This window comes from Monomorium pharaonis, chromosome 4 (assembly GCF_013373865.1).
Source record: "Monomorium pharaonis isolate MP-MQ-018 chromosome 4, ASM1337386v2, whole genome shotgun sequence".
NCBI lineage: Eukaryota > Metazoa > Arthropoda > Insecta > Hymenoptera > Formicidae > Monomorium > Monomorium pharaonis.
In genome coordinates this window covers 28,929,093-28,956,629 of record NC_050470.1, presented here as the reverse complement: position 1 = coordinate 28,956,629, position 27,537 = coordinate 28,929,093, and the positions used below count along the sequence as shown (strand labels likewise).

General features: G+C 43.4%; 2 protein-coding genes across 7 annotated transcripts in view; one reads left to right on the top strand and one right to left on the bottom strand.

Annotated features, from left to right (window-relative positions):
* The window catches only part of LOC105835475 (zinc finger protein 808), an 86,831-nt gene extending 63,097 nt beyond the window's left edge, over positions 1–23,734 (bottom strand). For all 3 annotated transcript variants that reach the window (XR_004963071.1, XR_001138981.3, XM_028189130.2), the window contains exons 1-6: positions 23,620–23,734; positions 8,980–9,781; positions 8,355–8,648; positions 7,561–7,884; positions 6,702–7,306; positions 5,862–6,338 (exon numbers count right to left, since the gene is read on the bottom strand). Coding sequence is in view for 1 of the 3 variants with exons in the window: in XM_028189130.2 (XP_028044931.1) it covers positions 5,862–6,338; positions 6,702–7,306; positions 7,561–7,884; positions 8,355–8,648; positions 8,980–9,762 (2,483 nt within the window). In the remaining 2 variants the exon portion in view is untranslated. The remainder of the gene's footprint in view (positions 1–5,861; positions 6,339–6,701; positions 7,307–7,560; positions 7,885–8,354; positions 8,649–8,979; positions 9,782–23,619) is intronic.
* Positions 23,735–24,200: 466 nt separating this feature from the next.
* The window catches only part of LOC105836853 (protein tiptop), a 158,666-nt gene continuing 155,329 nt past the window's right edge, over positions 24,201–27,537 (top strand). The window contains exons 1-2 of one of the 4 annotated variants that reach the window (XM_036286193.1): positions 24,201–24,290; positions 25,184–25,915. Coding sequence is in view for 1 of the 4 variants with exons in the window: in XM_036286194.1 (XP_036142087.1) it covers positions 25,876–25,915 (40 nt within the window). In the remaining 3 variants the exon portion in view is untranslated. The other 3 variants (XM_036286192.1, XM_036286194.1, XM_036286191.1) reach the window with 3 other exon arrangements.

Here is a 27,537-nt window from a genome sequence, read left to right as displayed (position 1 = left end):
GTGGGATGCGTCGACGTGTCTACTGGGTGATCCGTAAAGACGACACCGCGCTTCGTTAATTTTCTTGGCGAAAGCTGACGCTTTTTTTTTCTCTACTGCCCTCCTCTCTCAAAACGTATATTGAAAAATTTAAATTACATAATTATTAATGTAAAATTTACGAACAAAATATTAGATAACCAAGAACAAACAGAATGTAATTAATTGTTGCAAAATGATTGAGCGTAGCGAAATTACCGTGCGGTCAAATTACCAAACGCGAATCAAGCATCATAATTATAAAAGCACAAAGATTAAACTTGAAATGTTAATTAAAAATTACAAAAACTGCAATGATCTCTTTATACAAAAAAAAATCTCAATCGAAAAAGAATTGTTTTCCATTTATCGAAGGGATCTGCGAAAGGAGATGCAACACGTTAAACGCACGTTTAAAGGCTTCGCGCCCGTAAAGAATTCGCGACCACGTCGAAGGAGAGAGAACGCGCTCCGCCGCGTCGTATTTCTTTTTCGACGCCGGTATCGGGACCGTCGTCGAACGGGACGTCAACGAACGGCGGAGGTAACGCCAATCTCACCTAGTATGCCTATCTACGAGCCGATGTTTACTTGGACCAGGTAGGTACGGAGAGGAGGTGGACGCACACGCCATTACTGCTACGGGAGATAAAAGATACGCGCGCACCACGCCGCGGTCCATATATGTAAATACCTCTGGGGATCTCGCGTACTACACGTCGTGAGGGCCGTGAGTAAGAGAGGGTTGCCGGAGAGGTTGCGCGGGACCGGGAGGAACGGGGGAGGATCCTGCGGGCCCTGTCTCGGACCGAGGGTCGGGGTGGCGGGACACCGGGGGTGGACGAAGGAGCGAAACGTACGGTGAGTAGCTCTCTCGCGTATGTAACATACTATCTTGAATATGCGCATACATCGCGGGCCGACCGCGTATTCCGAGAATCGGTTATGCGATCGGTTAGGTTACGCGGGAGCTGCCTGTCTCTCTGCGCGTAATTACCTTCTTTCTTTCTTTCTAGATTCTCTTCCCCCTCCCCCCTCTTCTTTCCCTACGATTCGCCACCCGTAGGGCACCCGATTATGGTGTTCCTTTTCTACCGTCACCCTCCCCTGCTTCCCTGCCGCGTGAGGACCGCGCGGACTCCGCCATCGTCACGTTCGCCCCGGCTCCTTTAATACCCCCCCCCCCCTCCTACCCGTTCTGCCTCCCGCGCTGCGCTCGTCCTCGCATGCAGCAGCAGCTACGCGAGCACGCGTCTTGTTCTACAGGTAACGAACCTGGCCTCCCCCGAGAAGGCAGGGAATATCGCGTTATCGTCGAACCAGAAACGCCGAAACGATCGATCGCCAAGCACCGGACGTTCCATCGCGAATTAATTAGATTATTCGGAGCGGTCACGTCGGTTCGCGACACGAAGATGTGAATGAATAACAATTAAGTCGTCCGTGTTCAGATTGTTGAGCGGCGAAATGGAAATTTTGATCGAGAAGAAAAGCTGTTTTACTTGAAGAAAGCTGAAGGAAAAATTCAGGACCTAATTGTGACGTTTAAAAAATACGATCGTAAATCATTGCAAAGTACACACGCATAAGAAAATCTTGCACGGGTTTGCTATTTTGTATTTTCGAACGGCATCATTAATTTTCCATGCCAGGCAACTTGTCGGACAAGTTGCCGAACCAAACACTTTATCGATAACCCCGACACATATTCCCGCTCAGTAGGATTGCCATTTTGTCTGTTTCTGCCGCGCGAGATGGGATAAGTTTGATCGGCAGTGCATTAATAACTCTGCGAGAGAGGTGCGAAACGGCGGACTTCGTCTTTCAATTCCAAAATCGGATAAATCCCGCGTTTAATCGCCGCGGTAAAATCGAAGGCACGATCGGTTTTTGCATTCCGTTTAGATTGCCTTTAATTAAATTTTTTTAAATTACTGTTTATCACCAGTTAATTTGACATTTCTCTTCTGATAAACAGAATATTTCGTCGTTACAATCGACGTTTCTCTTGCTACCGCCGTTTATTATTTTAATAAAAACCCGAGCAGCACTTATATGTGAAACTGTCTTAAGAGTATATTCCTTTCAAATCTTTTCTTGCTGCTTCTTTTCCACTTCTTGCTCCGAGAGGAAATAAATCGTGCGGTTAGTAGCTCTCGCACGTATGACATACTATCTTGAATATGCGCATCCGTAAGATGCATGCGTATATTCTAGGAATCGCTTAATGCGCGATCTGTCGCTGTGCAAGCTCGTCTCCTCGTAATTGGTTTCTTCCTTTATTTTCTTCCCCTCTAAACCTCCGCTCGATTCATTACAATTCTTTTTTGCCCGCCGCATACCGCAGCGCTGACCTGACCGATATGACTCGCGGGCTTCCGACTTTACGTGCGTATTTTTGCGCATCACGAAAAACCTCGTTTGCCACGCGATAAAATCTCGCCACTTTCTTTGAAATTCAAAAAGGCTTACGGAAAGCGCATCACAAAGATATCGTAATTTTTTTTCATATATTAAATGTAAAATTTTTTCGATCGCAAAGAAAATCTGTACACTAGAGAACTTTTGTATTTTTGTTAAAACCTTGTTAAAATTTTTGTGTAAAATTTATAACACATGGAAATGTTACGTGAATTTAGCATAACTTAATGTGATTATGGACAATGAAACAAATAAACAAGAAAAATGTATATTTCGAGACGACATAAAAATAAAATAGTTTTGACATGTAAATTCCAGAAGACGAATGAATAAAATGCCTGCGTCTCTCTATATAATACTTTAATTTCAATATTTTAATTTTACTAAAAAAAATATGTTTCTACAATTTATTTACAAATTGATGTGGTACATTTTGAAACAATCGGCCCTTTATGTATTAAATTTTCATATAATATTAATGTAGCGGTTATTTTGAAGTGTTAAATAAACTTTTAAAATAACCATGAGAAATTTATTTAACTAATCATATTTTTAATAAACAAATAATGCGACATAACATTGTAAAACAAATATTCTACTCAGCTGTAGCAAGATGGAAATAAAAATGCAAAAAAAATTAATCACTGAAGTTCCTGATGAAATTTTCGCGTAGACGAGGAATTAGGACATGTCTTAACGGTAAAGATTAAGCCGCAAAGGAGACTTCTTAGTTGTCACCTGTACAAGGTTTTTCTCTCGCGCCATCACAACGCATTTCCACGTAGTCTCCCCCTTTACTAACGCGGCGCGTTATTCTTCCACGAACACGCCTCATCTTGCAGCTAACGAACGAGCTTGCCAACTAGCCCTCGCAGGAGATGACACATATACTCCTTCCTGGCCGGCCCTTTTCTATTACAAGACGAAGTGGAAGCGACAAGAAGAGGCGGGGAGAGTTCTAATCAAGGTGGCTTGCTGGAACTTCTAACTCCTTTCGCTCGGAACGAGATGTCGGGTTCCAGGTACGTCGATCTCGCGTACCGCGCTACAGTAAGCTAAGCTCCGAGGAAGATTATAGGGTGTCTGCATAGAGATGGTCTGAGTTTGTCGCGGAGGTGATGAGAGCCTCTCAGCAGAGTGATTTTCAGAGATAAGCCCGAGAGAGAGAGAGAGAGAGAGAGAGAGAGAGAGAAAGCAGAATCGTAAAATTTGTCGATTAAATAATTTGAAGACTCGTCGAAACTTTACTAGTTCCGACTTTCTTAAGGTATACCACGATGTTAATCGCAGTCTCCGCAGTGATACACTCACGATTATGATATTTTACGTTAAAATTAGCATTTCAGTTTCATAGTACTTTATGTTATAGAATTTCGAAGTAGGGCAATTTAACAATCCAGAATTCGCCAATTTTCCTAAGTGCGATAAACGCGGGGTGGAGGGGAGGGGGCGACGAGGAAAACTTTGCCGGAGGACGAATCAGCGTCAGTCAGATGAGGAGGAAACAGGAAAAAGGTAGCAGCACGGAACGACGACGGAGCGTGCACTAAAGGGTGTCCCGAACGACGCCGGTCAAACGTAATCCCTCGGAATGGCCGGAATCGTGGCATTAAGCGAAACCCTCGTGGTTCGTGGCTGCATGTCTCTGCGAGACTTCTGGCCGTTCGGCTTCGGGGACGACTTCGGGGGTGTGAGAATAGGACGGTGGCTGGATGTTGAATAGGCGCCGTTACAGAAGGTAATGCGTGTACGGTAGAGAGAACTCTGAGGAGGCGGCGAGGAAAGGAGGGAGGAACAGGAGAACTGAGGCGGCAGCGAAGCCAAGGTGTTAACATTTGCTTTATAGCGGCCGCTCTACAGCCGGGCGATGGTTTAATACTTGTGTGTCGTACGGCACACACAAACACCACCGCGGAGCGACCGCCGCGGAGGCGCGCTCACCTGGCGTGCGTATTAAAGGGACACGGAGTATACGTCCGTCGTAACGCGAGACCGTTAAATATCGAAATGATCCGCGCTCAGGCGGCCGCGCACGTGCGTTATTCTTCGCTTATTGGTAGTTGCAATAGAGATTGCGCACCGTTGAATGAATAAAAGAGATAATGCGTTATTTTTTGCTTAATATAACATAGAAATGCAAGAACAGTTCTACAAGTTTACATAGTCTTTCAGTATTCATTAAAAACAATAAGCCATTAATAATTTATTAATTTACTGTGGAGGAACCAATTTTTTTTATAGTAGAATTTTCTAACCACAATTTTATTTATATGGAAATATAGAAAAGAATATTTTTATTATTTTATATTTTATTATTTATATTATATGCACATTTCTCAATGTGTCAGAAATGGTGTAATAAAATATTAAAGCTTATCGACTCGCTGATATCTGTGTATTTTAATTTTATGACATCTCGTGTTAACGCGCGCGAACGCGTATAGACACCGGCGCTCCCATATGTCGGCATTGCAGAAATATACGATGTGTACCACAGCGCTATATAATGGAGGCCCGTTAAATAGCGAAATGACCGGCGGGTTCATATACATTGCTATGAGATGTTAATACGACACCCGTTGTCGGGCCAACGAGCGCGTTCCTTCTAACCCGCGTGTTTGTTTCTCTCGCAACGCCTCGCGACTCTCGTCTCGCTTCTTTTCTCTCGTAGCGTTTTCGATCCGCTCTGCCTGGTCTCCTCCGCATTGGGCCATGCTCCTTCATTTTATAGTTATGCAGCGAGGACACTTTTACTACGACCGCGCGAACATTTCGCGGTTCCGGCTCGCGGCGGGCGCTTTTATTGCCCGAGGGCGTTTTTACTCCCGAATACGCTATTCCTTATTTATTATGGAACGGTCACGCTGCGGGAAAAATAGCGTATGACGCGTCGAATGGTGAGCAAGTCGAAAAGTCGAAGGTAGCAACATTTTAAAGACTAAATTTATTTCAATCGTCAATTCAAAACGACTTAAATCATTTTGCTATAAACCTCGGTGAAAAAATCATTTTCAGCGCTGTCATGCAGTCATCGGATCAAAAAAGTAATATAGTTCTTTGATAAAAAAAACTTACAAAAAGCAGCCTTTCAGGAGCCTTTTTATTTTTATCTTTCCAAGTCCATTGGAAATAGCTAATATATATTAAATACTCTACATAGTATTTCAATGTAAAGTTGATAAAAAAATTCGATATCAAATTAAATCATCGCGCGCTGTCTATTTGTTGATTTTTCATCTACTAAAAATTTATGCTTTAACCATTTGTCCTTTTAAAAATAGACAAATATCTAGATTTCCAATGTCTGAATGAAATTAATGTCTATAGTATATATATTTATGAAAGAAAGTTTTTGGAACAGAAAAACGCAAGTGTGTTATTCATAAAATAAATAGTTATAATAATTAACAATTGCTACTTACTTTGTGTAGAAGCCTTTATCGCAATGCAAACAGATAAAGTTCCGTCGACGGCCAGTTTCGTCCAGAGATTTCGACGAATTGTTGCACATCTTCTGATGAATAATGAGATGCGATCTTCTCACGAACGAGACTGAACATTTTACGCAAGAAAAGGGCTTCTCTCCTGTATGCTGCCTAATGTGATTCCGTAGCGACGTCTTCTGGAAAGCCTTCCCACAAATCGGGCATCTATATTTCGGCAACATCTTGCTTGCTCCCGCTTCCGTTTCTTGAACGGCACCGACGTGCAAGGCTTCGTGAAAAATCAGTTCGGCTTTGGAATCCGTTGAGAAGATGCAATCCCTGCATTTCCACTTTTTGTCCTGACTTTCTGCTTCACTCGCGCTCGATTTATCGTTATTTTTGAGACAATTACCCTCTCGCGTGTGTCTGGTGACGTCTTGTGACAGGGCAAAAAGCATGCCGCATCGAGGACATCTAATCGAAAACAAATAAATCATTGCAACTACGTGAGAAATCTCCAATATTATAAATTATGCAAAAAATTTGTAAGTTAACAAACTTTTCAATGTTCAAACAGAAACTTGGAATATTTTAAAATTATATTTTAAAATTATGTCAAAAGATATAACCAGAAAAACGATTATTTTTATTCTGTAAATGGAAGAAGATAATATATTACATGCGACTGTTATGTATTAAATTATTATGCACAAAAAAGTTATAAATTTTTTACTTAATTTTTCAGAGGCTCTTTTATTATAGTTATTGTTTCGATTCGTAAATTTCGAGGCATCCTGTAACATCAATAATTTATTGTCGCAGAAAATTACAAATCACCTGTGGCAAATTTCCGGATGACAAAGAAGGAGATGGCTCTTGTGCGCCGCGAGATTCGGGTGCTTCTGGTCGCAATGAGGGCACTCCCGCACTGTCTCCAGCAGGCCTTCCTCGCTCTTGCGTGCCTTCACGGCTTCCTTGTGACTAGGAGTCCTCCGATGCAGAACCGCTTCTTGGGCGGTGATAAAGTTCAACGAGCAGAAGGAGCAGAAGTACGGCGCCGGTTGCGCGGCCGTCACGACCTCGCCACCCTTCTCTTTGTCCTTGGCGATGTGATTGGTCAGCTGATGACGCTGAAGCGCGACCAGGGACCGGAGGACTTGGGGGCACCGATCGCACTTGATACGCTGCTGATACACGTCCGAAGCGGTATGACTCGCGGCGTGACCGGTCTCTTTGGCGTGCAATCGCAGCTGGAAGTTGTATCGGAATTGCCGATCGCAACTGCCGCAGGATAACGTACGTTGACGACTAATTACCACCGGCACGGAGCCCTTCATCATCGATACTACGTCACGATGACTCGTACTCAGGAGGTGAGACTCCATTGTCGCGTTGTCCGCGCAACAGAAGTTGCACGGAGTGCATCGGCAACTGCCACCGATCTGAGAGGCAAGAAAGAGAGAGAGAGAGAGAAATAAAAAGAGAGATGAATCGCTCTGTGCAACCGAATGTCCGGGTATACGAGTCAATTAAGTCATCGATTTTATTCTCATCAATTTGATGTTCGTTGAATAGTGACTCGTCGACAGGTGCAAGAATCGTACGTTACGCATGATTACGCATAATACGTGCAATACATAAAAAAACCCGGATACACCGATTTTAATCTCGACCTGAAAAATCCTTGGCCACTCACCTGTTCTACGGTCTTGGAGTGAAGCTCGGAACGCCAATGAAGCAGGAACGTCTCCTCGGTGTTGCAGTAAAAACGACAAGAGGCGCATTGGAAGGGACTCTGCCGTACCACGTTCGCTATGTGCTCCAGAAGGAAACGGCGTACGCTTGGATTGCGAGGATTCACGAGGACACCTGACACACGGCAATGGTAATGGGAGAGCAAATGTTTACCCATTTGAGGCCTCCTCACGCGCGTGCGGCACATCTCGCAGAGAAGAATCTCCTTCTCCCTCCGACGCACGCCTTTCTTAACTTTCTTCTGCTCGGGCTCTTCTTTCGTCCTCTGATAACAACAGCGTGACTTAACCGGACAGTTTGCATTAGAGATTTAAAGAGATTCCCTTCGTTGCGCCACGTGCGGAGAGTTGCTATTTATATTTATTTAAAATATGTTTTCACTTCTGTGTGATTTCTAAAGAGTTAATGTCACGCCATATTCTTGGGACACAGGTTCTCATAGAAGATTAGATAGAATTTTCTCCAGTTTCTCTGAGTTTCAAGTATATAAAAAGGTACACAGAGTTGCAACTGGTCTTTCTCTTCCAACCGCAATTTCATCAAAAATTTTTTTTTCATTGTATTAGTTAAAAAAAATTTTTTTTAATAAAAATATAATTAGATCGTCTAATGTTAATCTTCATTTGTGGAAGATTAGAATAATTATATTTTTACCTATATTTTATAAATAAGCTAGCACAAAATAAAAATGTTGACTTTAATCATGCGTTAACAGGTTACTGAAGAGACTATTACCGTTTCGAGCGAAGTTTGCCTACGAGTGGACACTCTTCTGGACACTCTCGTCGCGTGCGAATTTATTCCACGGCGTAGGTGGAGGCCGCCGTCGAGCTCCCTAATGCTCCTTCTGGCGTGCAAATCAGAGAGCAGATGCCTGTTGTAGACCAATCGTGAGGCGAGCTTCCTACCGCAAGGATTGCACCAATATCCCGACTCGATATCCGTTCGTGCACCCGGTACCCATTTCCCTCGCGTGTGTCCCGGTGGCGGCTGTCCGGATGTGTTCTTGCTTTCGTACTCCTCGACCTTCTGTAACGGTCGATGTCTCTTTGTCTAACAAATTGTCATCGCTCGCGCGAGGTCGTGTAGACGCCCGCAGAATCACATTGCATATCAAACTCAGGACAACCCGAATTAATGTTTAAAAAAAAATTTGCGCGTTGACTTTCGTTATTCATTTCACTATCATTTCATATGCGTTTTTTTTTCTGTAATTTTATTTAAATTATTATTTCAAGACACGCACACAAAACTGTCATTAAGGTGTCAAAGCCAAAATGCTTGTTTCCGATCTACTTTATAATATAATAAATTATAATAAGAAATATCTCGTATCTTTGAAATAAATATTTCTTCTTACTCTCTCTTGCGATGTCTCCGCGGGGCGCCATTTGCCGCCGGTATACGTCGGCGGAGGATGTTGCTGATGATCATCGTCGGGCTCGGCGTCCTCCTCATGCATATGCGGCATGTCCTGCGGCAAATCGTCGAGGCCGGGCTTCCACTTTCCACCGGTGTGATCTCGCGGCGGACCCTCTCGATTTTCGCCGTCATCCGAATCCGAATAGGAATCCTCCCCCAATTCCTCCTCCAGCATGTCGTCCTCGGAGTCATCGTACTCAAAGTCGTATCTCGCCAGCTCCTTGTTCGCGCTATTCCCTAAAGAAAGGTCGGCGAGGATGGGGTCGTCCAGCCAGCTCTGCTGATTCTCATGTCTCTTCCGTTCGAGAGTGGTCTGCTTCAGGGACTGGATGCACAGATCGGGCGGCTCGTCCAGATCGCTGACGGCGGGTAACATACTGTGAAGTTTATCCTTCGCGCCGGGCTCGTCACCGTCCACCTGACCTTTCTGGTCCTTCTTTCTCTTGTCATCCTTCTTGAATTTTCGACTGTTATCCAATAAAGTCGGCGCGCGTCGAGCGTTGCTCTGTAATTCCAGCGAGCTGAAGAACGCGTCCGCGTTTAGAATCTCGGGATAGGACACTGTCGTTGGCGTCGAGGGTGGCTCGTGGGCGATCTCGATTTTGACGTCGGACGGTCGGCAGCCCGAACGACGATGCCGCACATAATTGTCGAGACCGTGGATTGTCAAATTACACTTGATGCAGAAGTGCGTGTCGTCGTCCTCTTCGAAACCCTCCATTGGTCAAGCTTAAACGAAACTGCTCGACAAAAAAACAGAAATACACTCTCTCGTGGTTTATAATTTCAAGACAACTATCCTTTTCTTGCACATTATTATTGAGATCGACTTTGTGACGCGGCAAAACGTGAACTGGGACTTTAAAACGCTATTGTTGTAAACATCAGTCAACGCAGAAACACGTCGCTATCTCTAACAAAGTCTAATAAATAAAACTGTAAACAGTTTTAAATTAATTTTTCTTTCGTATTTCTTCACTATATGTTATACATAAATAGAATTATATATTTTTAAGAATATCGACTATGTAAATATAAATTAATATTTGTTATAAATACAAATATATTTATATAATATATTTGTACAATGGATTAGAAATGCATAATGAAAAAAAATATCTAAAAATAGTATTTAAAAAATTAATTAAAAAATATATATTAAATGTGAGTTTTGTGATACTTTTACAAATTTTTTTTAAAGAAATACAATTTGCTACAAGTATTCAAATCTATTTTATATTTTGCTGGTCAACAGTTGCCGTTAAGAATACACGTACATCACGTGTTTTAAATTAATTTTGTTACATATACAAGTTTTTATTCTACGATATAGAAGAGGGCATAATACAAGCAGGAAAAATACACGTAAAGCGGTGCTTCTCATCACTTCATCTCGTTTTTCCTAATTCGACAGCAGGAATTCATTTGCTCGCGGTTTCGAGCGCGTGCACCGCCGCGAGGTGAATGCGAGATCCGTTTATCCGTCATACCCCGATCACACGTCACGCAGCAACCGCGTCATGGACAGTTCGCTGAAGACAATCGCGTTAGCGAACCGCAGTGGGCAAATTGAAGGTCCGATATTCGCGCAGCAGAAGGGAAACAAGTTGACGCTTCGTACGGGCCGGGGGCAGGAAGATCGGTCGATGCCGCTTGGCCGTTATTCGGACGACGACACTTCGCCTCCCAGTCCTGGCCGCCCCTCTGCATCCCCCGCCGGTCCCCCTTTCCGCCGCGTTCCCCCTTTACCGCCGTGCAGCCCGTGCGCGTCCTCCGCATCACCCCCGCCCTTGTTGCGCCCTTTCTGTTTCCCCTTTCCAAAGTCTGCAAACCGGCAGCGACCTCGTGGCTCCGTCTCTCGTCTTATTAAGCGGAGAAAACTAGCGAATGAAATTTCCATCCGGCTCCGAAACACGCTCGTCGGTGTCGTCCCGTTTCCTCCACCCTATTTCCCTCTCTCCCTCCCCTCGCTCGCCCTTCCTTCTTTCTTTCTTTCTTTCTTTCTTTCTCTCTGTCGGTCAACTAATATCCCGGATCCCAGTTTCGTTGTCGTTCGTAGTTTACTTTTGACGTGACCGAAATTCGATTTGCATATAATCGAGAAGTTGCAAAAATGTTTCCGTTACGATGTAACCAACTTAGCGCCCGGGTTAACCGCTCTCGATCGGATGTCAGGTATCACGCGTGGCCGCATAGCAAAAGGGATCCGAACGCGCGCCCTTCGTGGATTATTCCCATGTTGCCGATATACCTTTAAAGAGTGAACTTCGGATCAAATTCCACGGAGAATTTTTTGCAATTCGTTCCTCCGATATCAGACTCTTTGTAACGGAAGTTGTTGAAGCAAGACAAGGTATTGTAATTTTATTATTTGCAGTATAGCCGTATAATATTCAATAATTTTTCTGTAGATATTCCAAGATACTTGTTGGTATTCTACATAACTTTAATACACCATGCATAGCGTTCCATAACCATATTTTAAAAAATACATATGTATAATATTATTTTCATCAATATACAGCCTACGTATATCGTTTCTCTCTCGTACGATTTGCTAATAAAATAAAAAATTGTTTCAAAACTTGAATTAATTTCTCAAACACAATTAATTTTCATTAGAAATCTTTAATTAAAATATGCAATGACAATAGATCCCAGTTCGTTAAAGATAGCCTGCCCTATCCTTTAGTAATAATAATAACGACAGACGTCCCGTATATATTTGCGGTAATCACATAACTAATGGATCGAGCGGTTCTGGGGCCGACTATAAGCAAAACTAACTCGATAAATCAAAATAAACAGGTCTTAATAAGAGACGCGAATAGCAGGACGGATTAGAGATCCCTCGAAACCTAGACAATTCCGCGCAAATCCGTCGTGTCACGTATGTAACACGTGTACGACATTAATAAGGAGGACAATTGCTATGAATATCGCGGATAAACCGGACGAACGAACGAACGGATTCGCGCCGAGATTTACGAGTATTTGCCGAAAAAACAAGGACGGCCGTTAATTGGACGATGCCCACGCGAACGTTACCGAAGCATCGATACGTCAATGTAATATCCATGGTCGAGGCACCTCCGCTGCTGCTCGTTGTCGCCGTTGATCGAGGATCATCGATGATTAATTTCTAATTACCGATCGCGGCGCGGAAAAAGGATGCGCACCTGCTGCCAATGAGATAACGTGTAAACGCGAGATTGCCCCTCGAAACGATCTCACGTGATCTGATCACGTGAGAAGAAAGATGGAAAAACGCGAGAAATAAATAATACTTGTTGATGGAATTTAATTTGTCGCCGCGTGATTCTACATCAATTTATCGTAATAGCGTTTATTACAGATGTTACTTTCTGTCTCTCTTTCTCTCCTTTTTTTGTGCCAAAAAAACTTGCATATATAACATGCAAGTTTTTTGCAGCTGCGTTTACTTTAATCCATAACCTTTATCTCCTAAAACTTTTATTTCTATATGTAGGGGTAGATATAGAAGAAATAATAAATATATGTAAATAATTTTGCACATCCGACATTATGGATATAAATAAACGTAATAAAAAATTTGATATAATACGTAAAATTAAAAGTGCCATTGTAAAAAACTAATTATTTCATAAAATAATGTATGATATATTTTTGTGTAGTATTTAACAATGATTCGCTAAAGTAAAAAAACAGATAATCTCCGTGGGGAACGGCATCTACCGTGCCTTCGATCATCACTAATCTGGCCGGAGTGATCGAGGGTCCCGCACCCTCTCTCGCTCTTAATGTCCGCTATAATTAACAATAATCAGATCCCTCGGACACGAATGCGCCGGCCCCGCACAACCCCGTCACCGAAATCGAAGTCCGAATGGAGCGAGCGGAGGACAACGACGGCAACGGCGAAGACGACGGAGAGAAGGATCCTTGCGGGACTCGTCGAACGAAATTAGACGATCCCGATCCGAAGCCGTAAGCGACCACGGTCTCCATTCCCGTAGACTCTCTTAACCTCCTTTTCATCGCTCTCCTCCTCTCATCCCGGCTCAAGAACGATGAGATCCGCCGAGTGATCGTACGAAATCGACCGAATCTCCCTAACGTAATTCTACTCGACTTGTTTGTATCTGCAAGAGGAACGGAGGCGATCGGTGCTCTCTACCTCCAATTACAATTTCCGGCGAGCCATTTATTGTCCCGTTTCGATCTTTCGCCGTTAGGACCGGAGCTCGATCGGAATAACATGCGAGGATGGATTCTTTTCAATTTCTGACTTCGTCGCATAACATCTCCTCTCCCCTCTCCTCCAATTTACATTCAATCATCGCGTGTATCTCTGTATAAAGAAATTAAATTCCACGTTCTTTTTACGTAACGAACAGTCAAAAGTCATTGATGTCAACACAGTTGTGCCGATTTAATTTTATATAAAGTGATAACACAATTTTTCATTAATAATCTTTGTAAAACTTGGGCATATGTCTCACGTAAGCGATAACAGTATAAGATAAAGAGTATAAATGTAAATTTCTGAGTTTGTTTCCAGCCGCGGTGCTGAAAAAGAAGCGATCTTGGACAAAGGCCCACAAAAGCGAACTTGTTATCGGGCGAACGGGTAGAGCTGTCCGAGAGCTGGTTACGCCGCAAGTACCATTCAATGTTTCGTACGTTCGCTAAGAAGTGGCGAGTACACCCTTTCGACTTCGGCCGTCCGAGGCATACCAACTAGGTGACCCTACGTAGGGTCAACAGAGGACCCGGAAACCGTAGCAAGGTGAGCTCGCCGTATGCGAGCGTCCGGTAGACAGGGGGGGGTGAGGGAGGGGGAGAGGGAGGAAGGGGCCTGCTTGCCCGAGAAGGGAGATGGACCGGAGGTAGACGCAGGGGGATGCAAGGTCCGGGGAATATTGAGCCGCTCCGTTAATGTTTATAACGACGTTAGACGTTGGTGTCCCCGACGCGCGTGTGTAGGTGCCACGGGATAGGTAGAGAGGTGGCTTCGGCCACCCTTCGCCGTAGCCGCTGTCTCTTTTTCTCTCCAGGTCCACCGCTCTCGCTCTCCGATGCCGTGTCTCTCTTTCTCTCTCCCTGTCTCTTTCTCTTTCTCCTCCTCGCAACGGTGGCGGCGGTGGCGGCAGCAGCAGTGGCAGCGCCGGCAGCAGGACAGGAACTGACATAAGCGCGCGAGTGTGTATGTAGAGCACGTACTCGGGGGCTCTCCAGTTCGACGGAGTAGGTAGAGGGTAGGTGGTCGTGGGGACCCCTGCGTCGGTGAAGGCGGACGGGGGGTGGTTGAAGGTGGCGGAGGAAGAGAAGAGAGTGGGCTGCATTCTAGCAATGGGATGAGGGAGCCTCTGTCTAATCGATGCCGCGGCGGTGCGCGCTCGCCCCGCTGGCTATTACGCACCTTAATGTCCTTTTCCCTCGACCCCCTCCCCCGCCCTTCCTCCTTCACCGCCCGCCGTTCCCGTCCGGCCAGCCACCCCCTCGACGGCCCTCGCGTCGTCCTCCTCCTTCGACGCCGCGCCGCGCGCCACCCGCCGCTATGCCGCCGCCGTCGACGCTCCTTCTCGCTTCCTCACCCTTATTCCGCAGCTTCTCACGGCCACCGCCGTCCTTTTCCCGCCCGCTGCTTTCCTTTCGTTCTCTCCGGCACCGAGAGAGAGGCGGCCATGACACGTGTCAATCTACCGCAGACGCCCGATCGATACCGACGGACCTCGGCTTCTCTTTCACTCACTCACTCACTCTTTCTCTCTCTCTCTCTCTCACTCTTTCTCTCGTCACTCCTCCGTCTCTTCCTTCGGCGTACTGCCGACAACTACCACCCCCTTCCCCCTTTATCACCTCCCGGTAGCCGCCGCGCACCCTGCAACGAACCTTCTACGAATGCTGGCGCTGTATGCTAGGCTAGCACTCAACGTCTGACCTGCTGTCTCCATCGGGATCCTCTCTATTCGGATACCGAAGAAGCTTCGAATTCAGTCCAAATGTTTTCGAGTTTGACCAATCGGGACGAGATCTCGGTCGTCTAGATCTACGTCGCTTGGGATCTAAATGGGAGGATGTGTTTTGTAGCTCGAGGGTGAAAAGAGGTCTTCTCTTACGTGGAGACATTTGCCCCTTTAAGGACATTATTTAAAGACGTTCGATTCGGCAGCGCGTAGCAAGGAATGCGACTTCCGCTGACAGATTTAATGTGATTACCCGAAGGACACCAGATTCTAAGTTAAAAGGATGTTAGGCGGTCAGTAACTTTGCGGAACAAACTTCTTGCGTGGCAAGAACTTTCTCGTAAAGTGTACGATTATTCATAACGGCTGAAAGAAAAGAGCCGTACGAAACAAGCATTTTCTGAAATGCGTGTGTTTTCGAGAGATCCATAGTTTCGATGGAAAAAGTTGTCTATTTTATTTCGTACATGCGATTAAACAAAAAAGAGAGAGACGTAAGACAATCAATAATAAGATTAACATTTTATATATACATGTATACATATAAGCATTATATGATAAATTCGAAAGATAAATTTATTATAATCGAAACATTTAAATAAGCAGTAATAGAAATTTTTTACAGCTAAAAGAAGTAAATTTTCATACATATAATTTATTTTTTCTTGCTAGATATTCCAAATATTATAGATATGTGTGTATAAATGACGTTTTAATTTATTTTCAAAAAGTGAGATATATTCATAAAAAATATATTAAATTATATTTATTTCGATATTCAATTGTATATAAATATATAATATGTTTTCGTAGTTATTATCTCAAAGCAATAACACTATGTCAAGTTTCGTATGTGCGCGTTGGTTAAAAATAGCTACAGTTATAATGGACAATCTAGTGACTGTAATCAATGTCACAAAGTAATAGTGACTAGATTGCCCGTCCGCAACCCCCGTGAAAAAAATGGAGCGCGCGATCTGGACCACCCTCGCAATTCAGAAACGACCTCTCGATCGAGTCGTAAAACTTTTATTTCCATCTAACAAACGCGTAACGTTTATTTATAATGGCACAGAAAGAAAAAGACTATTTCAACTATTCGAAAAAGAAAGAGAGAGAGAAAGAGAAAAAAATCAGTATGTATCCAATTAAGAAATATATACTACTAGTGTCTACACGTACAATAAATATAATATCTCTCATTATATTTCTCATTACAGATTTAAGAAATTATTTTTAAAAACAGAGAAGAGAGTTTATTTAAATCCCAAGAATTAAATAGATAAAATTTAGTTTTACATGTAAAGTGTATTGTAAGAAGTTGTTAGAACTAAAAAAATAGAAAAATTAATAACACGCAGTAATTAAATATACGCATCAGTGTTACTTTTACTGCGTAAATTAATTCTTATAGCTCACTTAAATTGCCACCTCACTATCATAATTAAGTGGTGTGAAATTAATTTTTCTTTGATATCGAAGTGTTCCCCTTGCACAAGTAGCAGGATTAATTGCGTTAAGAGAATGTCGACGTGCATGAACGAATTACAGTGCGATAACGTTCCTTACAAAAGTGGGGAGATAAATTAACGTCTTCCATCCACACCAACAGTCCGCTTGCGTTTCTGGTACTTTACACTCGCCAAGTTCACAATATTATCGCTCGCACCACTATGAAAAATTGTACCATGTCGCGTGTACGAGTGCGGATAGAGTCCGCGCTGCAACCGTAACTTTTTAATACGGACAAAAATGTCATTGCGCAGACTGAAACGTAATGAAACATAAGAATAAAATATGCGAAATGATAAGTAATTATAAAAATCCGAGACTAATGCTCTTGATACTCTTTGGATTCCTTTAGATTCACTAAGGGACTACAGATAGAAATTTTGTTTACACATCATGAGAAATTGAGCGAAATTGCATTCTTTAAATAGAAAAATTCCTTATTAATCAAAATTTTTGTTTTTCAAAGATAATATCCCTAGAAAGTTTATGAAGATAAAGTGTAATATCTTTGATTAAACAGCAGTAATTAATTTTACTTCCCACAAAATTGTAATAGTACTTGAAGCAAATGTAATACGTAATCGTGCTAATTATTTATTTCGAAAAGTAGTTATATATAATCTTTTGACACTGTACTAATCGTACACGCTCTTCTTTATGTAATCATTTCTAGCTATTCAATTTTGAATAATCAATGCGGCCAGTACATTGAAATATCTATCTCAATTTTTCATTAGATCGAGACAGTGAGTGTCTTGTAGTAAACTTTATAGTTCATCTTTTCTCCTGTGTTTGATATCAATGCCCCTCGGGACGTATATTAATATCTAATTGCCTTTCTGACGCACATGACTGAATGTAATTCATATGGAGGTCTCGTAGTTATCGTTAAAAGTTACGCGATAGACGAGCTCTATCAGCGATCTAAAAAAAGGAAAAAAAAAAAACGACGAGTCGTAACGAACGCGGACCGTGGGGGGTTCATCTGCGACTTCTCCACGTCGAAACATCGTGGCAATTATTTTCAAACAGGCCGCCTCCGGTCAGTCAATCTTCTCATCCAGTACCCGAAGGTATTCTAATCGCCGGCTCGATCGCTCCGGCTATTTTTGAGACTACGCGAAGGTTACTTTGTTGGAAATGCGACCTCCCATCCCGTCCCATCTCTCGCTGCTGCCTGCCCCCCCTCTTCCCCTTCCCTTTCGCTCGAACCCGACGAACCTTTCTATTCTACCTCGCCCTTCTCGCTTACCGACTTTCCTTTCGACGCTCGAGAAACGAGTGCGGGATAATTCATGGAGGTCTCGGGGAAAAGGAGGAATTTGGTGGAATAGAGAAGAAGATGGAGCGAAAGGAAAGAGAGAGGAATCATGACGCTTTCTTCGCACGACACGTCGCCGCACAGAAGAAGAAGAAGAAGTCGTCCTCTCGTCCTTTACCCCCTTTGCCAAATTTGCGCGCTGGTCCGAAAATTGCATCTTCGGTGAGTAACGCGATTCTAACGAATTTCTCTATCATCTCTCAAAATATACGCGTCTTCTCTTCTGATAAAAAATCGAAAAGAAATACGACAATGAGAAGAAGCGAGAGGAGAGAGGAGGAAACTGGAGGCGCGATAAAGAAAAAAATTAAATGTAAACGCCTGTAACTCTCGCGCGGGAGAGTTGCAATTCGATTCGGCAACAAAAACGCGGAGTATTTAGCCGGACGGCAATCGACGTCTGTAAACTATTTCGTATACGCGATTTTTTCAGCCGAATTTATGGCCGCGAGAAGCGAAATGTCGATAGTAGATCTATTTTCAAGCGTGCCGTGCGCGCACGTATACGTCGTGCGGCGTTATCCGCGATCACGCGTATAACAGACACAATCGCGCACGCATACAAGCGGGGGATCCCCGTCGCCCACGCAAACGTCAGTTCGCTGTTCGCCGGGCGATTCTTATTGCGCCGCCGCGTTAGGATTTTTCAAACAAATCAGAGGAATTTGTCGGACGTGCCGAATATAAAAAAAAAAGTTCCGTAGCGTCGACATAAATATCGCAATAAGCGATGCAGATGCCGTTTGCGCGCGTGCAATCTTGTTCCCCTGACTTTCTCTCACATTCCCGCTGCTACTAAAAATTTCTTACTCTCTTTAAGTTTAATTTATATATATATATATATATATTATATGTATAATTATTTATATATAAAAGGAAATATAAATTGGAAATTAAATATTAACAAATATCATTTTCGTAATTATTGCATCGATGTCTTGCCTTTCTATTACTTCTCTACGTCTCTGAAAATGTTTCCGGTATAATTTGAATGAAATAATCCAGTGCACAGATAGAAAAGTATGATATTTGCGACTATAATTGTGTAGTAAAATAATTACAGTCAGGAATGTCATTTTTATAATAATTATTACTATAATATTAGTAATAATAACCAGTATGTGTACAATTTTTTCATAATCGGCATCACTTTAAGTATACGGTTATTAATACTGATATTATAGCAATAATTACTAAAAAAAAAACGTTATTTCTAACTATAATTATTTTACTATGCAATTACAGTTACAAATACAACTACATTTTTCTATCAGTATGTGAAAATAGTAAAAGCACCCGACGATTCGCACAAATCTCGAGCAAAGGATTACAAAAGAGCAAGATTGACTAGATAGAATATATAAAAGTTTCCGTCAGTAAATAATGAAACCGAACGCCAGGTATCGCACCGGCGGCGTTACATCGGGATTATTGATATCTTCCCATCGCTATCTGACAGACTGACAGCTCGGACTGACGGCAAACACACGCGCGCGCGCGCGCCCACGCGGATTGCGACGCGCGCGGGGACCGACGACGAAGATTCAGGAGGATTGTCGCGACACTGTAAGATCGGCGCTACCGTCGCGTGTACAGCGGACAGCTCTGGGTGGGGACTTTATTTTACGAGGTGCACTTATTTCGGCCCCGCGGGGGTCTCGCTGTAGACCGGCAAGTAGACACGCGCGCGTACACACATACGTACGGGCGGCGCAAACGTGAATCTACGCGCGCGACGGACTTATGTGCTGACCCATATTGTCATTGCATAACGGGCTCGCCTTTCGAAATATTCGCAAGTTTAGTGCCTCCGGGTGCGTCTACCGACATCGGCAGCGGTCGTAAAAGGAACCCCCGCAGTCAACGGCGGGAGACGCAGACGCGTCTATTGCGTCGGGCATATACACACACAAGATGATGCGCGCGTTTTCTCGCCGCTCGTCACGGTGTTGTAGAAAAGCGCGAGAAAAAGTTGGTTTATTTTCTCGTTGTTGGAAAATTGCCTATATATCTGGAGAAATTTCCTCCGGGTTTAAATTGGGCTACAGAATATCCCGTTTAACTTAAAAATTATCTGTTCGTAGAGATTCTATACGCGTTTCAAGTCCTTATCATCGATAATTAAATACATGAGAAATTCTGTTTTTAAGGGGACACGCGGCAGCAATATTTAAAAAGAAATGAAACGCATAATCGTGACATTAGCTGTTTTCCTTGGGGAACACGGTCATATCGTTTTCCGACCCGTACTGACCGTGTACAATGCTCCGAGTTGCACTGGTTGGATAAAGTTTACCGTTGGTAAGACGGTCGGAAGAAATATTAGCCTGGACGGAACCTTTCGCACAGAGGAAAGTTATCGTGAAGTTATGAGAACCGTCAAACATACAAGTTAATGATTTATTGAGGAATTTATTTCATGAATCTAAGGTGACTGCGAGATACGTACTTTCTTCGGCAAGCGGACGTTGTTGTCGGCACACTCGAGCTAGCCTTTCACCTCTTTCAGCCAAATATCGCGAATGCGGTATTGCGAATGAATCTTACATTGCAACGCTCACATAAGAACAGCGATTCACGTATGCTCGCGATACTTTTACGGTGCGTTTTATAAACTGCCCTTCCATATTAAAAACCAAACTAATGGGAATCGTGCTTGTTTCAGATTTTTGTCAATGGCACAAACAAAGTTAGCAAGGTTAAAAGTTTAAGATTTTTAAAATAAATTAAAATTGTTTTTCCTAAGGGATTTTTTTTAAGTTAAAAATTTAACTAAATTATTTAATTTAAATGTTAGACATTACAAATTTTAAAAATATGCTATATAATATGTAACGGACAGTTTAACTCGATTATTTATTACTTAATATATTGATCACGTTGAGCTACCATTTAGAAAATTCTCGGGAGTAAACAAGTGAAATTTTTTTGTATTTGTCCATGTGCATTTATGATCTCTAAATAGTGGCTTCGTTTTTCTCGTAAATTTTGGCAAATATTTGATTAAATTCAACATATAGACGGAATACGGTTTCTAGAAAGAACAAACGAATTCAGATTGCAGCCATTATCCAAAATCATGTATATAATAAACGATTTCGTGAACGTTGTTGGCATCGAATTGTCTTGATGCGCGCAAAAAAGGGCGCAATCTTTTCGACTTTTCCATGAAAACGATGCGATTATTGTCCAAATAAAAAATGTGCTCCTTACAATATCTAATCTTTTGTCATAATTTCGTAAAAGTCATCAAGATGCAAATCTTTAATGATACAAAATATTGAAAAACTTAGACATTAACAAATCTAATTAAAACATAAGTCTCAAAATTAATATACGCAATTACGTAAATAAAAGTCCAAAATTAATTAAATTTTATATAAGAATAGATGTCTTTTCGTTCAGACAATCTCCTATTTTTACTAAATTCAAATAAAAGTGTGGATATTAGATAACTCCGTTAAGACTAACATATTTAATATTTAGCAGTCATTCAAAATCAGTAAAAAAAGTAATAAATCTCGTAAAATTATTACCTAATATAAATACGTAAATAATCGTACATAATAACTTCATTATATAATATTTTTCTTTTTTATTTACGACAAAATAATTGTATTTACTAAGAAACATGTTAATTATAAATCTTTATATACATAACTAATTTTTTATTTTTAATTGAGGAATAGTTAGATCATATATATGATAAAAAATAATTCTTTATAATAAAAATAATTATAATTGTCAAGCTATGATTAAAATTACAAATAATGGCTGAAAATTATCCATGTCATCTATATTTTTATTGCAAAATGTTTGTATTATACCTATCCTGTCGACATATTCATCGATACGTGCTTCAAAGAAAAAAAAACTAGCATTGCATTACGGAAAAATGCTGTCTCCCTTTGAAACGTTTCTGCCCCCGTGAAAATGAGAGCCAGACGCCATAATCATAAACCAAGGTGCATCTGCATGCGCGCTAACGAAAAGCCCATAAGTACGGCTATACCCTCGCGCGAATCCAGCAGGAAGTACGGCAGGAAACAAAAAGGATGAAAAAAAAAAAAGAAAAAACCGCCGGCTAGCCTCGTTAATATCCGATTCGCAGAGCAAACTCGCCGAAACGACAGACGACTGCCGGTAAATTGGGCGTCGGTGCACTTTTAATTGACAGGAATGTTTAGCGGTAATGAACGCGTGCCGGATGGAAGGAGCGAGGGATAAGCCGGGGGGAGCGTATGCCGACGATAGCAGTAGTGGCGTCAACGACAACGACGACGACGACGACGACGACGACGACGATGACGACGACGACGACAGGAAAGAAACAGCGCAGCGCCAGGACCACGACTAGATAGAGACACGGCGGCAGGAGCATAAACATCCTCGGTCCTTGGTGGCGGCGGTGGCAGCGGCGGGGGTGCAGCGCGCACGTTCCGCACTGTGGGCGTCGCCGTTCGATTCCTACCACGACGGCAAGGGTGTTCTATGACGCTATAGATCATGCGGACTCCGCCTGGTAGGCGGAGACTGTCCGCCAGTTGGTACGGTTCACCCCGCAACGCCGCCAGTGTTGCCAGCGCCTCCATCGGTGCCCGCCAAAACGACCTCTCAAATCGAAACAGTATGGATCACTGAATTTTTTAAAAATAATATTTTTGGAGACTTTGTCGTTGAGAGAAATTCAAGAAGAATTGGACGAATCACCGAGTCAAGGAAGTGATAAAACAAAAGAGTTGTTTAGAAATGAAGAGTAAAGATTCTCAAGAAATTCCCCATTAAGACAATGTGTTGCATAAAACATATGCATTGCATTCTATTTCTTTTTCAAGTAATGGATTTTTATATAATAACATATCAATGTGATGTACAACAATTTAAATATAACATTTATATGTTATATTTAAATGGTTTATTGAGTGATAGTCGTGAATAAATATATTAAAATTATAAAATACGATACTCTTGCAAATTATACAACACCGTTCCTGAAAGTATTAGCTGCTAACGGAAAGTAAATTGTGAAAACTTTAGCGATTCCAAGTAAGACGTAAATATCGAAAAATTGTACTATATTAGAAAATATATTATTATATTTGAGGAAACAGAAAAGAGAAAAGAAATAATTTTTCAATTATTAAAAAAATGTTTAACATCGTTACACGTTTACTAACTTTTTATATTTATGCAAACGCAATTTTTTAAGTCCAGCATATTAAAAATTATTTATAAATATAATTCCATACAGCACATCTCTCAAAAAGCTTTCTGAAAGACGTTTGACAGAAGATATCTTTCTGAAAGATGTGTGCTACGTGGGATACATTGTAAAATAGAAGCAAATTTTAATAAAAAAAGCATTCAGCAAAACTCAGCTATAGATAATACAATTAAATTTTAACTCAGCTCTGTTTTCAAATGTTTTGCATTTACTAAGACACGTATTTTTAAATTAATATTTAATTCATTATTAAACGATATCCATCAATATCAAACTTTCAACAATATTGAATTAAATTAACGTTAACTTGTTCTACATTCTACAGATGTATTTATGAAGCACAACATATTTTGGAACAGATATAAATGTTATTACTTATCTACCATGAAAATAGCATCCAGCACGCACAGAATCTTTAGATCTAATAAATTTTATCGCTTTCTACAATTACTGTGCGTTTTGAGGTTAGATCTCGGAATATTCAGTACCACGCTCGACAGCCTTGCCTCTCGGCCTGCCCGCGAATTGCCCACTTAATTCCCTAACTAACAATGCCGTTCGTGTACTCACCTCGACCAGCGGTAGACTCCTACACGGTTTTTCACGTGAAAATCTCGAGAAACTCCTAGGTGTGACTCCGCGTCGCCGTAGTGCCGTAGTCAATCGTGCAGCAGCGCCTCTCATCGGCCGGACTCGGAACCACCACGGCTACAGCCGCGACGCGTCTTCTTTCTTCCTCTTCCCACCTCGCGCACCTCCCTCGTGGAGCAACATAGTCCCGGACCCCGCCTCCTTTTCCGACCTCCCCGTGCGCGCGAGCGTGCTCGGCAATCCCATAGATCTAGGAGCTGGGGGGCCCTCGCGATGCATTTGGCTCCTTTTTTTCGTTCAGTGTCTCGCGCAGCTCTCGTCCGAAACTCCGAAAAGTCTCGCGGCGCGGGCGACAGGTCGCGCGTGAGCGGGGAAAACGAGGGGGGAAAATCGCATCGGAATCGGCCGCGACGCGCGGAGCGTCGGCGGGACGCGCGGGCTCGCCACGTCGCGTCGCGGCCACGTTGCAGCGGGCAGCGTCGAGCGTGCATTCGCGGACGAGAGTGGCTGGCCTTTGCGCCGTCTCGCTGGCGCGGCGAGACCGTCGCGACGCGCGCGTAGGTTATGGGTGAATCGAGGAGAGACGACAACGACGACAAGACGCACGCCTTCTCCTCCCCCCTCCCACGAGTCTCTCGCTCATTCACTCGGTACGTACACACGCGCGCACCTACACTCGCGTGTCCCTTTCCCGGCCTCCTCGCGGATCACCCGGTTCGCGGGCCGCGGACGCGGACGCGAACGCGAACGCGGCGGAGAGAAAGAGACGAGGTGGGCGACGGTGAGAAGAGAGGCGGGAAGGAGAGGTCGAGAGATGGCGCGCGCGAGCGCGCGCGCGCTCGCGAGTGTGTGAGGGGGACCAGCGGAGTAGCGGAGGCAGCAAGGAAGAGCGAGGAAAACGAGAACGTTGGGCGTTGGAGGAGGGAAAGAGGACTGCCGCCGCCGCCGCTGCCGCTGCTACTACTACAACTACTACTCCTGGAGTCCCCCCCACCACGCGGCCTGCCGCCGCGACGCCAGTCCGTAGTCAGTCAGCGCTGGACCGCCGCCCGCTCGATTTCGCGATCCACGAACGACGGTAGCCTCTAACCTCCGCCTCCTCCCCGCTTCTTTTCCGTCTACCGCGTTCCGGTTCACTCTCTCTCTCTCTCTCTCTCGCTCTTTCGCGCGTCACTCTCTTTCTCCTTCTCTCTCTTTATTCGTTCCGCTCTCTGTTGCCGTGTTTTCAACCTCTTTATCTAATACACGTGTACTCTCTCGCTTGTTTCATTGCCGACTATCCGATTATCTCTTTGTTTCCGCTTTGTTTTTCTGGTCCTTACGTACGCGGGGCGTCGTGCGCATCGTAGAGAGATTATCGCGCGATTATCGGAATTCTCCTACCTTCCACACCCCCTCCCTCTCCACATTCTACCTTCGTCGGATCTTCCTCGATCCCGATAGCGGTCGTCCGAAACGACGTGCGTCGCGTGAGAAACAGTGTGAATACGCGACGACCGATCGGGATAGAGTGACGAGTGACACTGATGATGATTGCTTGCAGAGAAGAGTGGTGAACCAGGAGTTGGTTGGTGTACGAGTACAGATTCCCGGTCCGGTTCCGCGCGTTCGCCAATCATCACCGCGTTTCCAAGTGGCGGAGAATGTAGTGACGATAGTCGGGGGAAGGGAGTAATCGATCAATCGATCCAGCCGTCGATATGTCGGTCGGCTCCAAAATGGCGACGGAGTGACGGAACTTTCGCGCGCTTCATTTTTTCTCGCTCCCGGCCACGCTCCGAGCGTTCGACCTGGCCTCCTGGCCCTGGCCCCACACCCCCCTCGCGACCGGTGAACGCGTCCACGCGTAGAGTCGGGTGCACGTGCGAAACCTCCGTAGAATGACGGCGACCGCGGGGATCGCGTTACCGACGACGACGAGCGTCCCGTCGTCGGCGACCACGATGAGGTAGTGAGATCGTCCTGGGACCACGTGTCGGGCCGGTGCCGGCGACCGCGAGTGCGTTGAGAACGGAAGAGGACGCAGAAGACTCGTCCCAGGTTGGTGACATTGTTCCCCCGCGGGGAGGGGAAGGATATCTCTCTCTCTCTCTCTCTCTCTGTCTTGGTTGGAGCCACCGCCGTCTTGGACCGCTCGATTTTTCGACGACCAACGACGAGATCGCGAGGTCGTGGACGAAGAGAGGAGAAGAACTGGAGGTCGCACGGATAATCGAGCACTCCCGAAGGACGCAGATGCCCCGAAGGAAACAGCACGCACCGCAACGCATGAAATGTGAGTCGATAACACAGAGATTTTTCTATTTCCTTCTTTTATTTTTTTCGCAAAATCGAGAAACCTGCCGAGCTCCCTCATCCGGAGCCGAATTCACAGGTTAGCCATCCGCGGCGCGTTTCACCGTCGTTGATTCGTCGAGGCCACGTGGAAGCACACCACGTGGAATGCGCCGTGATTTCGGGAGTAATCGCGGGGGAGGAATTCCACGGGCGCGCGTGGATCGTCCCGCGTTTATTACGTCACGCACACACGACGTGACTGATTGTCTCTTCCTTCGCGTTTTGACGTACGCGCTGCGAAAATTCGAGCGACGCGTGAGATCGCAAGCACGACGATTGAATCGTCGTACGACGATCGTCATTAGGCGCCCGTAACGTCACGCGTCGGTCGTCGGGATAAGATTCCCGACGCGCCCACCAGCGATTTACTGCATTTTCCACCGGGCGCATGTTTACGGATTAATTAAAAGGAGGAAAACGTCCCGGGCGATCGTAAGGCGAGCCTCCATAAAGTCGTAGAATGTCTTTTACTACCAGTTTAGCGTTCACGCGTGTCCCGCCGCCGGAGTTCCTAAGTTACGTCGCTGTCGGTGGACGGCGGGATATTATTAAACGAGGAACTTTTAACGCGAGGATTAAAGAAATAGAAAATGTCTGTTTTTCTTTGAAAGCGGCCGTGCGTCTTCTGCTGCGCGCGGAAAGTTTCAGCACGTTTTACTGAAGCAATTTACGTCCGAAAGAAAAAAATTTTTTTTTTCTTTCGATAAAATTTCCTTGAATTTTGCTGGTGAAAAATATAGCGACCGTTGCCAACGCGGTAAATAAAAATCGGATGGAGCACTATTTTGTTGAAAACGGACGTCGCCCGTGTAGCGTCGATTGCTTCGGTAATTTTAGTATGTAGGAGATGATATGTGACGCATAAAGTATGTGAATTAGTGAGGCCAGACTTTTTAAGGATATTTTTAAAATAGAGAACATCGACAAATGAAGATTTGACGGGTAGTTTTTTTATGTTACAGTTATACATTGGATATAAAATGTGTGTGCTTTTAGAAAATTTCATTTCTAAATATACACAATGCTTAATAATCAATATAATAATTGTGCCATTTTGATATTAAATAAATACACATTTTTTTAGATAAATAGAGAGAAAAGGAAAAAAGATGTTTTATTTTTAGGGAAAAATTATATTCTAAATCTTACCTATAATTTTTAATAAAGTTTATAAATTACAAAGCATTTTAAGTACTGACTAAGTATATTTTGATTTCTACATTTTTATTATATATCTTTTAAAATTCTCTGCTTATTTATTGATTACAAAATCATGATTTTAATATTGTCTATCAAGATAATTCAATATATTGAATTAATTTTCTGTATGCACGTGTGATCGATTACGTAATCACGTCCGTTAAAAGATTTAAAAATATGTTTGCGAAACATGCAATAAAATAAAAATTAAAGTTATATAAGAATTTTTATATCAACATAACTTCTCTTGAAAGATAATTTAGTATCATTAATATATAGGCGATATAAAACATACATTTTCCGCAAGTAGGAATATACTGAATAATTTATAGTACACATTCTTTACTTCTTTCTCTACAA